Source organism: Podospora pseudoanserina, chromosome 4, assembly GCF_035222485.1.
Source record: "Podospora pseudoanserina strain CBS 124.78 chromosome 4, whole genome shotgun sequence".
NCBI classification, from domain to species: domain Eukaryota; kingdom Fungi; phylum Ascomycota; class Sordariomycetes; order Sordariales; family Podosporaceae; genus Podospora; species Podospora pseudoanserina.
In genome coordinates, this window is record NC_085923.1 from 3812836 (window position 1) to 3827316 (window position 14481).

At 45.6% G+C, this 14481-nt stretch overlaps 2 protein-coding genes across 2 annotated transcripts; both read left to right on the forward strand.

The window, feature by feature from the left end:
* The first annotated feature begins 73 nt into the window (after positions 1-73).
* On the forward strand, positions 74-2381 carry QC764_404300 (uncharacterized protein). Its single transcript, XM_062946723.1, has 5 exons — positions 74-930; positions 995-1043; positions 1107-1271; positions 1343-1710; positions 1771-2381. Exons 1-5 carry the CDS (start codon positions 415-417, stop codon positions 2308-2310), a joined length of 1638 nt encoding a protein of 545 aa, XP_062801030.1. The 5' UTR covers positions 74-414; the 3' UTR covers positions 2311-2381.
* A 167-nt stretch (positions 2382-2548) lies between these two features.
* On the forward strand, positions 2549-6179 carry QC764_404290 (uncharacterized protein). The gene is made up of 6 exons (XM_062946722.1): positions 2549-2725; positions 2790-2950; positions 3042-4487; positions 4550-4627; positions 4683-4995; positions 5048-6179. Exons 2-6 carry the CDS (start codon positions 2820-2822, stop codon positions 5792-5794), a joined length of 2715 nt encoding a protein of 904 aa, XP_062801031.1. The 5' UTR covers positions 2549-2725; positions 2790-2819; the 3' UTR covers positions 5795-6179.
* The last annotated feature ends 8302 nt before the right edge of the window (positions 6180-14481 follow it).

Genomic DNA, 14481 nt, shown 5'->3' on the forward strand with positions numbered 1-14481 from the left:
CTTTGTCCCCGAGCGCAGACGACAGTCCAAGGTTGACACCTGCTGGGGAAAGCGAGCTTGGAAGGCTGGTGCTGGGGCATTCGGCTCGGGATAAGGAAACCATCCCGAACTTCGGTTGGGTGTTTGACAACCAACAAAGAAGACCGAAGCACGTCAGTCATTCTGCCGCGGGAGTTGGGTGTGTAGTTGGTCAACCTCTTAAAGAAGTATGGGTAATGGCCCAGGCTTTGCCACTCCCGAGGTCATCCTTCCAGGTTGATGATTCTTGCTTTTACCATCGGTTGGATTCTTCGCGTCTTGCTTCTGGCTTTCTCTGCTCGTGGTCGTTGCTGCAACACAGGCAGTTTGTTTGTATCACTTGTGGAGCTGCATGCAGGCTGTACCTTTGGTTGATAACGTACCTCTGCAGGAAGAATGAGCGTCGGCCACCAGGATGGATCACCGTCGCCATCCTCATCTCCATGCTCTTCCAGAGCCCCGATTTCGAACTATTACCCTATAGGACATGACCTGAAGCACCCTGATGACAGATACCGCCTTGAACATGATCGGAGCTCTTTCGAAAGTCAAGGGGTGCTTTCGCCGTTGCTTCCTGGCTCTCCACACGCCACCGTGCTTCGCAGCAACAGCATTGAGATGCAAGATTCGGGGATATCAAGTCTTGAAAACGAAAGAGAGGCGCAACGTATCAACCGAAAGATGGATTTGTACCTGCTCCCCCTCCTATCGCTGCTGTATCTGTTCAACGGCCTCGACAGGGGGAATATTGGCAATGCGCAAACCCAAGGCTTCACGCATGACATCGGTGCCCTGCCGGATGATCTCAACCTTGCAGTGTCGCTCTTTTTCGTCACCTTTGTCCTGTTCCAGATGCCCTCGGCCGCAGTGGGACAATGGCTGGGGCCGAGCACGTGGCTGCCCATCATGATGGTACCCAGTCCTCTCCAAGTTCTGTTGTTATATGTATACCGCCAAGGACTAACCACTCGATCAGCTCTGCTGGGGCCTCATAACCACGATTCAGGCATTTATCTGGGGAAAAGGTACGGGGCCAAAAGAAACACGAGAACCATGGCGCTGACATTGGCATTGATCACGTACTCAAGTGGCTCTGATAACGACTCGTCTCCTCATCGGTGTCTTTGAAGCTGGCTTTTACCCCACATGCATCGTTTATCTTGGCTCTTTCTATTCCCGGTTCGACCTGGCCACGCGGATTGGACTGTTTTATGGACAGTATGCCATTGCATCTGCCTTCTCGGGGGCCCTGTGTACGTTCGCCCTCAACCCACTCCCCCGACACCGAAGCAGGACGGGGCTGACATGGACTGACTGCCACCAGCATATGCCATCTTTCAGGTCTCCCATGCCTGGCTCAAGCCATGGCAGCTTCTCTTCATCATCGAGGGGTTTCTCACCTGCGTGCTGGGAGCGGTAGCATGGTTGTGGCTACCGGCTGGACCTAGAGGCGCGTGGTTCCTGAGCCACAGCGAAAGGCAGTTTGTGGTGGACCGAGTCGGTGGCGTGGAACCCAATGCTGCCAAATACTCCAGCCTTACCCGGCGGGATCTGGTCGAGACGCTGAAGGACTGGAAGCTGTGGTTTGTGCTGGTGTTCAACATCTGCGCCAGCGTGCCCGTCACGGCTTTCTCCGTCTTCCTCCCGCTGGTTGTGCAGGGTATGGGGTACGAATCGGTCGAGGCAAACTTGGTATGTGACAAGTGCAAAGGCAAGAAGCAAGAAACGAGAAGCCTAACTCCTTCTACATAGATGTCGGTGCCGCCAGCGGTGTGCGGGGCGGTCGGGCTCTACCTGTTCGCATCCAGCTCGGATCGGCACAGGGAGCGGGGATGGCACATTGTCGGAGCACTGGTGGTGGCGCTGGGGGGACTCGTCGGGGTGGTCGGATCGGTCAGCAACGCAGCCAAGTATGCGTCGCTGTGCGTGTTTCTTTTTGGCAGCTACGTGCCGCCCCCGCTCACCGTGGCCTGGCTCAGCGGCAACACACCGACGGCTGGGAAGAGGGCGCTGGTGGTGGGCGCGAATGGGCTGGGAAACCTGGCGGGCGCCATCGGGTCGCAGCTCTACCGAGCCGAGTATGCACCCGGGTACAAACTGCCGCTGGTGGTGACGTTGGGATTCGTCGGTGTTGCCCTCACCGGTTATGTAGCGTATCGTTACACACTGCGGGCGGTGAACGCGCGCAGGGCGGCCATCAGGAAATCGAAAAGCGCCGAGCAGATAGAGGCCGAGCGTGTCGACTCTGTCAGACATGCAGACCGCAAATGGGTGTTTGTATACGACCTGTAAGGTAACTGGAAGACCTGTACAGTCAGTACATACAACACAGCAGGTGGTAGGTAGCAGAATTGAACACGCCCCCACCCCCCAACATCAGGCCGGGGACATGTTGGTCAGTTCCGCGGGGTGCTGCAGTGAGGTGTGACTGCGTTATCATTTATCACACTGGCAGCTCTCACCTGTTTGTGCCACTGGCCGTAAGCAGGGTCTGATTGGTCCAGGACTGGCATCGGCGCAGACTACCCCACCCCCCTCAACCGCAAGTACCGCCCGGGTTGGGGCGTAACCCACACATCCCGCACGTCCTGATGGTCCCCAGGCCAAGAAGAGTGTCGTCTCCGCAGCCCGCCTAGGAAAAGCTCCACCCTGGGCGCCCAAGCCCCCAGGAAACACTCAAGTCCACCTCTCCTCCTCCACACTGCGGGTACGTTAACCTGGAAACTCTCTCTCCTCCATCGCAGCTCCCATCTCATCCATCGGTGATCCAGTCAGTGATCCATGGTCATTTTATAACCACCATGCCGCGGCAATCGAAACCGCCTTCCACTTCGACTGGAAAGAAGAAGCCCGAGCTGGTCGACGGCCGCCTGCCCGTCAATCCCCGCAGAAAAAAGGTTTTGCCTGAGGAGAGGAAGCGGGTCTCCTCGGCGTGAGTTTGTTCACTTCTTTCTCTCTCCTCTCCTCTCCTCTTCTCTCCTCGCGCATTTGTCTAACATTGGCCCCGTGCTACCGCTCCAAAGTTGTAACAACTGCAATGTGCGACGGGTTAAGTGCACTGGGGAGACACCGTGCCATCAGTGCCGGAACACAAACCGCCCGTGCAAATATCCCGAGGTCGTCCCCAAGGTCACCGTTCCAAAGCTGCAATGGACAGCCTTGACAGCCCTCCAAGCATGGGCCCCGCATGCAATCGAGCTGAAGCGTCAGCTCGAGGCCGGCGAGCTTGTCCGGAAGATCACTCATGAGGATGGTCGGGTAGAGTACCAGCCCGCGAGTGAGCTGCCGCCGCTGCCCGAGCTTTCACATTTCCAAGACGAGGTGTCGCCTGAAGACGTTGTCAATGCTGAGTCGTCACGGCCGCCGTTACCACCAGCCCCGGCACCGCAAACAGCGGCACCACTGCCGCAACCACCAACACCCCGTCAGCAGCAGCAGCAGGAGCAGCACCACCACTACCTCCTCCAACAACCACAACAACAACAACAACGACAGCAGCAGCAGCAGCAGCAGCACCATCAACATCATATAGCGGAGCACCAACACCGGGAGAGGCCGCCGCTGGGTGAATCACCGCAAACTGGGGACAAGCTGGACAAGATTCGCTCGGCATCACCCTCAACTTCATCCATCTTGAGTAAACGGTCGGATTTTTATCTCAGCACCAGCACTGGCTTTGATCCTCGAAGTGACGAAGGACGCATGCTGGCCGACTCAACTGGCACAAGTCGATACTTGGGGGCGTCATCCGGAGCAACATTCCTTGACAACATCAAGAACATGATCACCCTGACCACCCCCTTAGCAGCCCTGATCTCCAAGGGACCCGAGCACATGTTTTCACAAACTACTGGAAGGTACCAAACCGACGATTCCCGTGCCTTGCTTGGGCCGCCTTTGATGGACCCAGTCCGACACCTACCTCCAGCCCCCGACATGGCCAAGCTGCTGGACGAGGTCCGCTACTTCATCCAAGACGGGACCACTGACGACTTGTTCCCAAGTGGCGGCATCATGTTCTGGTCGTTCCCGACCTTCACTGATCTCTCGGCCCTGGGTACCGCTCGTCGAGACCGAATCGTGACCGCTCATGGAGAGCAATATCTCCAAGTGCCCCGGGATGACGAACAGCGAACCCCGCTCGCACTGACCTTTGCCGCGTTTGCTTTCAACAGCCTTCTCGGCCTTGCAGGCAAAGACTCTCGCGTCAATGGCCGTCTGGGTGAAGACTTCTATGCCACCTCGCGCCATCTACTGGGAGACCCCTGGGACTTCGGCACCTCCACCATCAAGGAAGCCGCCGTCATGGGCCTATTGGCGCTCTACCTTGTTGAGATCAACAGACGTGACAATGCGCATCTCTGGGTGAAACACGCCATGCACGTTTGCGAAGTTCGTGGAATCCATCGCGGCTACACCGACGATGAGGCCGAAGTCAGAACGTTCTGGACACTCTACATTATTGACTCGTATGCTCCACGGCTCCTTTTTCTCGCATGACGCTGGAGCACTTCCACTGACACTCTTCCAGGTGGCTGAGCTGCTTACTGGGACGCACGCCATCAATCCCGGATGATGGCATCTCACTTCGGCCCCCCCGAGAATGCCCGTAAGCACTCCCATGTTCTCTTGCATTATGATGTCCTCTCACATCTGTCTTGTAGCCATTTTCCATCTCCCGTCGGCCTGAAGGCCCATCTGGAACTGTCCCGCATCACTCACAAGATCATTTATAATGGCTTGCGCAGACAGTCAGATGGCAAGAAGCCCGAAGATCGAAGGGCCAGGGCGGAATCCCACGTCAAACGATCCCTCGAAAGTCTGAAAAAATGGCTGAAGGCCCTCCCTCCTGCTCTTCAACTCCCTCCGGATGCCCACACAAAACTGCATCTTCCCAATAGCTTGACGACCGAGGAAGTTCCCTCCGGGTTCGGTCGCGATCGTGCATGTTGGTCACTGCACATGTCATACAATCAGGTAAGTTCTCATTGACGACAAGACTTCGCAGTTGCTGACACTCTGCCATCAGCTCATCATCCTCACCGTTCGTCCTGTGATTCTAACAGCAGTGCGGAAAGCCATTGCTAGCCTCGTCAGTACAGGACAGATGTTTAATATCTACGACAACGCCCTGGTGGAAGAGATTCGCTGGTGTACGGATGCGGCGCAATCCAATCTTCGCCTCGGATGGCTGATGCGCCAAAACAGCCCGCATGGCAGGTTGCTGGTGCAGGATCTGCACCACATTTTCAATGCTGCCGTCTTCCTCACCATGTACCAGCTCGTCTTTGTTAATGTTCGGACGCAGCTGGTGGCTGATGTGGACTGGGCCATTGATGTCTTCAAACAGGAGCAGGAGACAGGCTGTGCATATGCCAAGGATTGCTTCGAGGTCCTGCGCGACCTCAGGTTCCTTGTCAGCGAGCTACGGGACTGGATTCATAACCAGACCGAGAAGGAGAAGCTCTGGGACGACGACGGGGCGTTGAAGAATTATCTGGGCGCCATGACGGCGCCTCGCAACAACAACACTTCCAAGACAGACCTTGGTGCAGATGTGCCGATGCATGACGTCCAATTCGAGGGCCGCCCCATCAAGCAAGCCCACGGCTTCAAGAAGGGGTACGCAAGGAGGATCTGGGACACGCTAACGTCCTGGCTCCTGTTGGAGGACAACTCCAATGAGGGTGACGGTGGTGGAGAATGTTTTGTGTTTCTTTCCAGTTCCAGTTCAGATACCAACTCAAACTGTTCGTTCCCCCTCGGAGGATACTAGTACAGAGGTCAAGCGATGCAAGCCTTCTTTTTCTGTCTTTTCAGCGTTTTCTTTTTGGACTTTTTATATACACCTCTATATATACGGTGGTTTGAGTCACCGTGGTTCGTTCCTCTACCGGACGCCATGCAGAGAAAAAGGGGGCCGTGACGGGCACATTGTTTTGTTTCTTTACCTTACGAGTAATGAACGATTGACGAATATTTCCGCAGCCTTCTAGGGCGAGCCATGAATATGTACCCGAGTATGTCGCACAGATATCATTCTTTCTTTTGCGTAACAGGGCGAGAATGTGTCAGCAACTGAGTCGCAACTTGGGCAGATAGCAGAGTTCTGTTTTTAATTCTACCGCATCAAGGTTATGTCAACTATGTTGCAAGTCCCCAAAAAATGTTGCTCTCTTCCTTCACCAGATATTGCACCTGCTTTGCAATGTTTGTCACGGTCCACTCGCCTTTTTCGGCAATATATGCGTCGACCAAGCCACCAGCAACCCATTTGAAAAGAATGTTCTTGGTGGTCACCACAACCTGTCCTTTGTTGAAACTGTTACCCCCGGAGTGGCTTGAAGCAGGTCTTCTGCCCCGTTCCTCACTCTCTCGGTGTTGAAGGCGGCCCGCCAAGCTCGTATAACTTGGAACGGGTCGCTATCTTCCTCGTATGAGTCTTGCGATCGACGCTATCCTCCAACAGTAGTTTTCGAAGTAACTTATTGTTGGAGATCTTGGCCGTGTCTGTTAACATCACAATCTTGGTGGTTGATGACAGGCACTTTGCCGTTAGAACAGCAGATAACGGCCTGGTCTTGTTTACCACGGCGCCAGATGGCGAGAGACTATCTGAGCCGATAAGGAATATATCTACCGCTGTCTTTGGCCCAGACCTGGACAGAGAGGCAATCGAGGCCGAGGTATCGGGTACAGTGTAGTTTTGTGGGGTCTTCCAGGGGATTGAAAAGGCGCTAAGAGAGAAGAGGAGAGGGAGACGCCTTCAAAGAGCGGTCGGGTTTCCAAGACGTTGAGCTCAATGATGTACTGGGTAGAGACGGAGGATAAAACGGCCAGGATGGTGGAAGAAGACGAGAGGGTGAGGATCGAGAGGTCGTCTCTGCCGAAAAAGGACGAGCGAATGTATGACACAAACGACGTTGTGATATCACCCAAGAGCTGAGTCGTAGAAAGAGAAGGGTGTTGTATGGTAGACAAGACCGCCATTCTCAGATCATGCGCAGAAGTGTTGGAGTCCGCATCAAATTAGGCTTTGATCTCTGATCACCTGGCCAGGAGAACGCTTGTTATGGCTGCTCCCATGCTTGGCCGCCCATTTTCGGAGAGATGCCAGCCTGCGGTGCGGATAAGGTTCCAGTCCAAAATCTCGAGCGAGGCTGCAACATCATCCAGGGTTTTGACTGCCATGGTGGCAAGCTCTCTAGCTCCGCTCTCTTGATCAGTGGCCAACTTGGTCAACCCACCGGCCAAAACTCCAGCTGCCTGTGGCCCAAAGTCGGCTTCAAAGTACACCCGTCGGAGGCTTTCTGCAAGCTTTGGAACGCCGTTGAGAGACGGGTTGGTAATGACTTCGTCAGCATCATACCAACCCCACCCCTCGTTTTCCCAGGTCAGTCTTAATGGATTGTTCGTCACCAGGATTGCGTAGGCAGAACCTTAACGGAAAGATAGTCCACTCCCGCTTGACTGTGGAGTCACGGAAGGTGTAGCTCTTACCATGACGAAGGAGTATCAGGTTGGAGGGTGTAACGATTGTCCCTTCCGAGATCTAGCGCCATGCTGCATGAGCGGCGATGGGTCATTGGGTTCGATAGTGTGACAAGGGCTGGATATCAGGACTTAGAACAGTAGTTAAACTTAGTTAATGATCTACAATGGCCTCGAAGTCCTCAACGAAAAAAAAAAAGGTCTAAAAATATAAATAGATGTAGTGGTTTGGGGTGCGGCCACAGGCCTGAGGGTTTGAGTAAGGAAGTGGGGGCTCTCGGAGGATTCGGGGGTTCAGGGGTCATGTATATAAGCGGTCTGCTTCGGGCATTCTATTTTAGACAGGACATCGACTTTTATTTCTTCATATTTTTGTGCCTTGCACGCGTGCAGGCAATTCTGGCCCTCTGATCAGGCCGATCAGGTGCTTATTATGTGGTCTGCGAGCCTATAGAGTCTTTTCTTTGTCCTACGTGGAGTGCGGCCTGCGAGCGAGCCACTGTCACGCAGGTGTGTTCATTCAGAGACCCTGTTGAGGGTATATTTGTGGTGTTGTGGTTAGTTTGTGTGTTTTCTCACTATTTCAGTAGAAGATCATATAATTTAACTATGATATAAGCTATTATTTAATGAATATATTATATTACTTTTTTTTAAAATAAAATTTAAATATAAATTAAAATTAGATTTGTAATTACAGCTAAAAATCTTTAAATTTACTAAGATATTTAGGCTTAATAGCTTAAATAATTTTTTTAGCGTGGTTGTTATAAAAATAATTTTATAACTTTAAATTCAATCTTTGTTTAAAATGAACTTCTTTATTTATTTTAGGTAAATTTATTACTTTTTTTATTCAATAACTTTTCATTTTTATTAATATTGAAATGGTGAGAAAACACACAAATACAACCAAGACACCACAAATATACCCTTAACAGGTCCCTAAATGAATACACCTACGTGACAGTGGCTCGCTCGCAGGCCGCACTTCACGCAGGACAAAGAAAAGACATTATGGGCTTGCAGGCCACATAATAAGCACCGGAATAGCCTGATCAGAGAGCCAGGATTGCTTGCACGCATCAAGGCACAAGATTTGAAGAAATAAAGTCGATGTCATATATAAAATAGAATGTGAGGAGCAGACAGCTTATATAATGACCCCTGAACTCTCCGAATCCTCCGAGAGCCCCACTTCCTCACTCATATCCTCAGGCCTGTGGTGTGACGAACTCCTATCCAGAACCTCTGAAAGGGACACTAGTTAAAGGCACTTCTGAACAATCCTGGTTCGGTACATCAAACAGTGTACAACAATGGCTTGTTTCAATCACAACAGTCTAGATACCAATGATTGTGACTTATATTGCATACTGCGGAACTGTTTATCTACACTAGCCAGTTCCTCCGTATATATATAGACCTTGGGACCGTGGACCGTTGACTTACAGACGGTCCTCGGTCCACTCCTGATTGGCCGATACTGGACCGTGGACCGTGAGCCCCGCCGCGGTCCCCCGTCCCCATCTTATTGGTCCGTTCCATCCTCCTGGACCGTGAACCCCGCTCGATCGCTCGATCCAGCCCTGATTGGTTCTCGTGGCCCCACTGTCTCCGAAAACCGTGACATGTGGCTGCACCCAAAACCAGTAAGTGTGGTGGGCCTGCTCGCTCCTAGATATCCATGTCTGCCCTGCTTGTTGCTCCATCTGGCCTGTGCTCCTTCTTCCTGCTCTCCCATTGGCCGCAGCCCTGTCCTCAGCCCTGTCCTCAGCCTCGGTCCTTTCTAACTCTAACCTAGTATTCTGCGCTAGATAGTATGCCATTACATTTATTAGAATAAAAAAGCTTAATAATTTATAATATATAATTAGAAATAAATTTAAATAATAATTAACTATTAGCAAGGTTAATTGTCCTAATTTTGAACCCTCAAATAAAATATAAAATTAATTTTACATAATTATTAATTTTATTAATATTATATTCGGATATATTAAGGGAGAAGATAGACATTTTATTAAGTTTTTATAAAAGTTTTAAAATAGTTATATATATAAATATAGTAATTAAACTATTAAAAGTAGAATATACGGAGTATAGCTAAAAGTAAAGAGATAAAAATAAAATAAAAAAGTTTAAAAATAATTTTCTTACAAAGATTTAAAACATTTATTATTGTTAACATAAGAGCTATAAAACAATAAAGCAAATCTCTTTATAGTATATAATTATTATTTTCAATTACAAAAAAATTATATACAATAAACACTAAATAGTCAGGCTTAAATAGTAGTTTAATATAGCTAGTAACTTAGAAAAATATCGGAAACTACAACCTATATGCAACTTAGCGGTTTATGTACTAGAGGCTTAATGCAGCTATGAGATAACAATGTCTCATTGTGATGGCATTTTCTAGGTACCTATCTACCAGGTGGGCAAACTATCAAGAGGAGGGAGCTAAAGAATGAAAAGATTAAACTTGAGCAAAACCGACATGACTTACAAAAAGACATTTTGAGGGTAAGTGTCACAGTTAACCCAACAGCAGGCCGCGCCACATGTGGGGCGCAGGACGCCCCTAACTTATCGTTAAGGAGGTCAGGGGATGACCAATCAGGGGTAAGCAGAAGCGCTATGGCGCCAAGGCTCATGAGCACTCTGCAGGATGCAATGTGCTAGGAGTGATCAGAGGGATAGCACGACGAGCACTTCGCAGGATGCAATATACTAGGAGTGATCGGAGCCGTAGTAGGGCAAGCACCTTACGGTCCTAAGGTCTATATATACGGAGGAACTGGCCGGTATAGATAGACAATTCCGCAGTATATAATATAAGTTATAATCGTTAGTATTTAGACTATTGTGATAGAGATAAGCCGTTATTATATACTATTTAGCTATACCGGACTAAGATTGTTTAGAAGTACCTTTAATTAGTGTCCCTTTTAGAGGTTTTGGATAGGGGTTCGTTACACGTTATATACTTACTTTAACTCTATTACGGATAAGTTAAAGACGTTTTTTTACTACTATGGCCGGACCTAAGAATATTCAGATGGGAGGCGTCCCGCCTAGCCTAGATAGCGAGGGACCTTCCACTAGCACTAGACCTACACTTACTATTGCAGAATAGGTCGTTAAGCGCCTTAGGGAGCTTAAGGAAGAGGCTTAGCAGACCCGGAAGTAGATTATCGCCATTACGACTATACTTAAGTTAACCGTTAAGTTCCTAGTACCGGAGCGCTATAAAGGAAGAAAGGCAGAGCTTAAAGGATTTTTAATTTAGCTTAAAACTTATTTTCGTTATTACCTAAACTAATTTATTAACGAAAAGTTAAAAGTAATCTTCGCGGCTACTAGACTTAAGGATAGGGCTCTCGCGTAGTTTAAGCCTATCCTCGATAACTATTATAAATAGAAGCCGGAGGACTAAAAGAAGATTACCGTAAAATACTTTAAGAGCTATCGTATCTTTAAGGCTAAGCTTAAAAAGGTATTTAGGGAGTACGATAAGGTAAAGCGCGCGTAAAAGAAGCTCGTAAACCTATGTTAAACGCGTTTAGCGGTTAATTACGTAGCTTTATTTAAGATCGATAGCCTACGTAGTACCATTAACGATAAAGGGTTAATATAGCTCTTCTATAACGGCCTTAAAGAAAAAATAAAGGATAAATTATATAAGGAGTTAAAGCCTAATACTATCGATAAGTATATCGCTATAGCTATTCGGATCGACGATCGGTAATTCTAGCGGCGTATAGAGAAGAGAGGTAGTAAGGGTCACTACGGTAATAATAATAATAAAGGATACTTCGGTAATAACTATCTTAACGATAAATAAAAAAGAAAATACCTTAATACTAATTATTCCGGTATTATATATGTAGGACCGATAGAAGTCGACGCTATATAATAATAAAGATTATAAGGCCGGGGCTAAGGTAAAGATAACCTTAAGTATTTTAATTACGGTAAAGTAGGATACTTTAAGAAGGACTATAGGGTACCTAAACGGCTCGGATAGAAAAAGGAAATCGTATTAACTACTATATCGAAAAGACTAAAGATTATAGAGGTAGTAGCTATCGGGTATTAGTAAGGCGGAGCGGTAAACTCCGAGGAAAACTTTAATTAGTACGCTAGATAAAAAAATATAGAGTTCTAGGAGGTAAAGGAAGCCCTAAAAAGGCTAAAGGTAGAGCACGAGGAAGGAGATCTTTAAATATAAGTATTATAAAATTAATTAATATAGATCGCTACGAAAGTTATTATAGAAGTTATTAAAAACGAGGGTCTTACGTAAGGACCTATTAAGTGGACGATATTAAAGAGGTAGTATAGTAAGTACGGAATTATTATTTTACAGGATATATTATAGCCTATAAAGCTCTTATATAAGAGCTAAAAAGAGTATTAAAAAGGTAGGAAGGTCGCTAGTATTAGGATTACGAAGTTACTAAAGGATATACTAATACCTATATAATATATACCCTATAAAGGAGATACGGTATAGCTTTATCCTAGATATTTAGAATATTAAAGAGTACTTTAGTTCCAATATATTATATATAAATATATAGAATATTATTAAAGTAAGTTACTATACGGCTATTAGCCGGTACGTAAAGTAAATAAGGAGGGTAAACTATAGCTAGTTAGAAAGACTATAGCCCGATAGAAAAAAGCCTAATAGGAGGATCTAAACGATTACGTTTTATAAAAGGTTTAAGACCCGGTTAAACTAAAAGATAGCCTTTAAATTATATAAATCGTACTAAAGTATACGAGGTACTACGTCGAATACGTAAACGGTTGGAATATAGATAATAACGTACGTTCGTAGAAGAAAATAATACTAAGATAGTATTTAAGCCTAAACTACGCTATATACTTGCGGGAGAAGGTTAAGTAATATTATTAAGCTAAAACGCTTAAAACTAAGTAGAAAAACCGCTATCGGGTATAAATGCGAGAGAATACTAAAAACGGAAAATAGGAGGAAGCTAAGTAAATATAATTAAGGGACTTCGTATAGTTAGTTAATACGGAGTAAGAGAACGCTTTTAAACGATATAACCGTTTAGGAAACGACTTACGGCCCTTCGCGGAAACCGGTAACCTCTAACGGACCACGAACGGTATTTTCGTAAATATTAACGTAAAGCGAAGGTATAGGATAACGACCCGGCGCTCGTTAGCGAGGTCGCTACCGTATAAAGAGGAGGTAAGAAAGATAAACGCCTTTAAGTTACTATATAATAGAGGGATCTCCAGGCAATAGTATTAGTAAACGGTAATACAAAGACGAACTTAATTTTATTATAATTCGCGTACTAAGCCCGTATACTATAGAAAAAAAAAAGGAATAGATAGTTATATAAGGTCTATTTCCTACGTAAAAGGTTTATAAGGAAATACTACCTTTAGATATTATAGTCGAAGGAAAAACGATATTAATTATATTCGACATTATAAATATAGGACCCTCGAAGGATATAATCCTAGAGTAACTATAATATAAAGATTATAACTTAGATATCGATTAGAGGGATAGTAGCTACCTACGATTAAAAGAGCCTTAAAAGTATCTAACTAACGATAGAAGATTAGGAGTACGTACGGAGTAAAGTATAGGATAAGCACCTTCTACGGTACTACCGTAAGGAGTATAGGAAATAATAATATATTTTATTAATATAGGCGGTAAGATCGAAGAAGTAGGGTTAACGACGTTAGTAGAGATATTAAAGGTTAATAAATACGTCTATTATAATAATATAAAGAAAGGTAAGAAAAAGGTAGTACCGGTAGAATATCGAGGATACCTAGCCTTTACGGCTAAATATTTAGAGGGGCTTCTAGAGCGAGGACTATAGGATTACGAAATTAAGTTAAAAGAAAGAGCTAAGCTACGGCTATTTAAGGTCTACTATACTAACGATAAATAAAGTAAGGAGCTACGGAAATATTTAAACGAGAATTTAAAGAAAGGATATATTAAGAAGTTTATATCGCTAGTAAAATACCCTATATTCTTTATACCGAAGAAGGACAGTAATTTATAACTATATATAGACTACTAGTAGCTAAATAACGAAACGATAAAAAATAATTACCCGCTACCGTTAATATTTAGATTACGGAGTTAACTAATAAAAGTATAATACTTTATACGCTTAAATATATCTATCGGGTACGCCTATATACGGATTAAAGAAAGAGATAAATAAAAAATAGCGTTTCGCATACCCTATAATTATTTCGAGTATTTCGTAATACTATTCGGATTAATTAATATGCCTATAACGTTTTAATCTCTTATTAATTATACTATACGAAAGTACTTCGATAAAATAGTAGTATACTATCTTAACGACGTTCTTATTTACTTATATACTTTAAAGGAATATAAGCGATACGTATAAAAGATACTTAACGCGCTATACGGAGCCGGACTTTCCGTTAATAAAAAAAAGAGCGAGTTTTACGTATAGAAAATAGTATATTTAGGATATTTAATATCGCTAAGTAAGGTTCGTATAGAATTTAAGAAAATTACGGTAGTTAAAGACTAGCTTACGCCGTAATTATAAATATACGTTAGGGAATTCTTAAGGTTTACGAATTTCTATTAGATATTTATCCGTAAGTATATAAGTATCGCGCGGTTATTTAACCATTTAACTAAAAAAGACGTAGAGTTCCGGTAGGGGTAGGAAGAAAAGTAGGCTTTCCAGGAGCTAAAAGAGGCTATTTTAGAGGACCCGGTACTTAAATTACTAAACCCTAGTCGATTATTTAAAGTCAAGGTAAACGTATTAAACTATATAATTAATAGATAATTAGGATAGCGAAACGATAACGGTAAGCTATACCCGGTAGCCTTTTTTTCGAAGAAGCTCGAGGGAGTACGTTAAAACTACTTAATCCACGATAAAGAGCTACTCGCTATTATCGAAGCGT

Excerpts from the sequence above, each read along its gene's own strand:
- QC764_404300 (XM_062946723.1), top strand. The coding sequence starts at position 415 with ATGAGCGTCGGCCACCAGGATGGATCACCGTCGCCATCCTCATCTCCA. Across the intron at positions 1,044-1,106 it reads GGCATTTATCTGGGGAAAAG|TGGCTCTGATAACGACTCGT; the intron begins GTACGGGGCCAA and ends CACGTACTCAAG. Across the intron at positions 1,711-1,770 it reads AATCGGTCGAGGCAAACTTG|ATGTCGGTGCCGCCAGCGGT; the intron begins GTATGTGACAAG and ends CCTTCTACATAG.
- QC764_404290 (XM_062946722.1), top strand. The coding sequence starts at position 2,820 with ATGCCGCGGCAATCGAAACCGCCTTCCACTTCGACTGGAAAGAAGAAG. Across the intron at positions 2,951-3,041 it reads AGGAAGCGGGTCTCCTCGGC|TTGTAACAACTGCAATGTGC; the intron begins GTGAGTTTGTTC and ends ACCGCTCCAAAG. Across the intron at positions 4,628-4,682 it reads CGGCCCCCCCGAGAATGCCC|CCATTTTCCATCTCCCGTCG; the intron begins GTAAGCACTCCC and ends TCTGTCTTGTAG.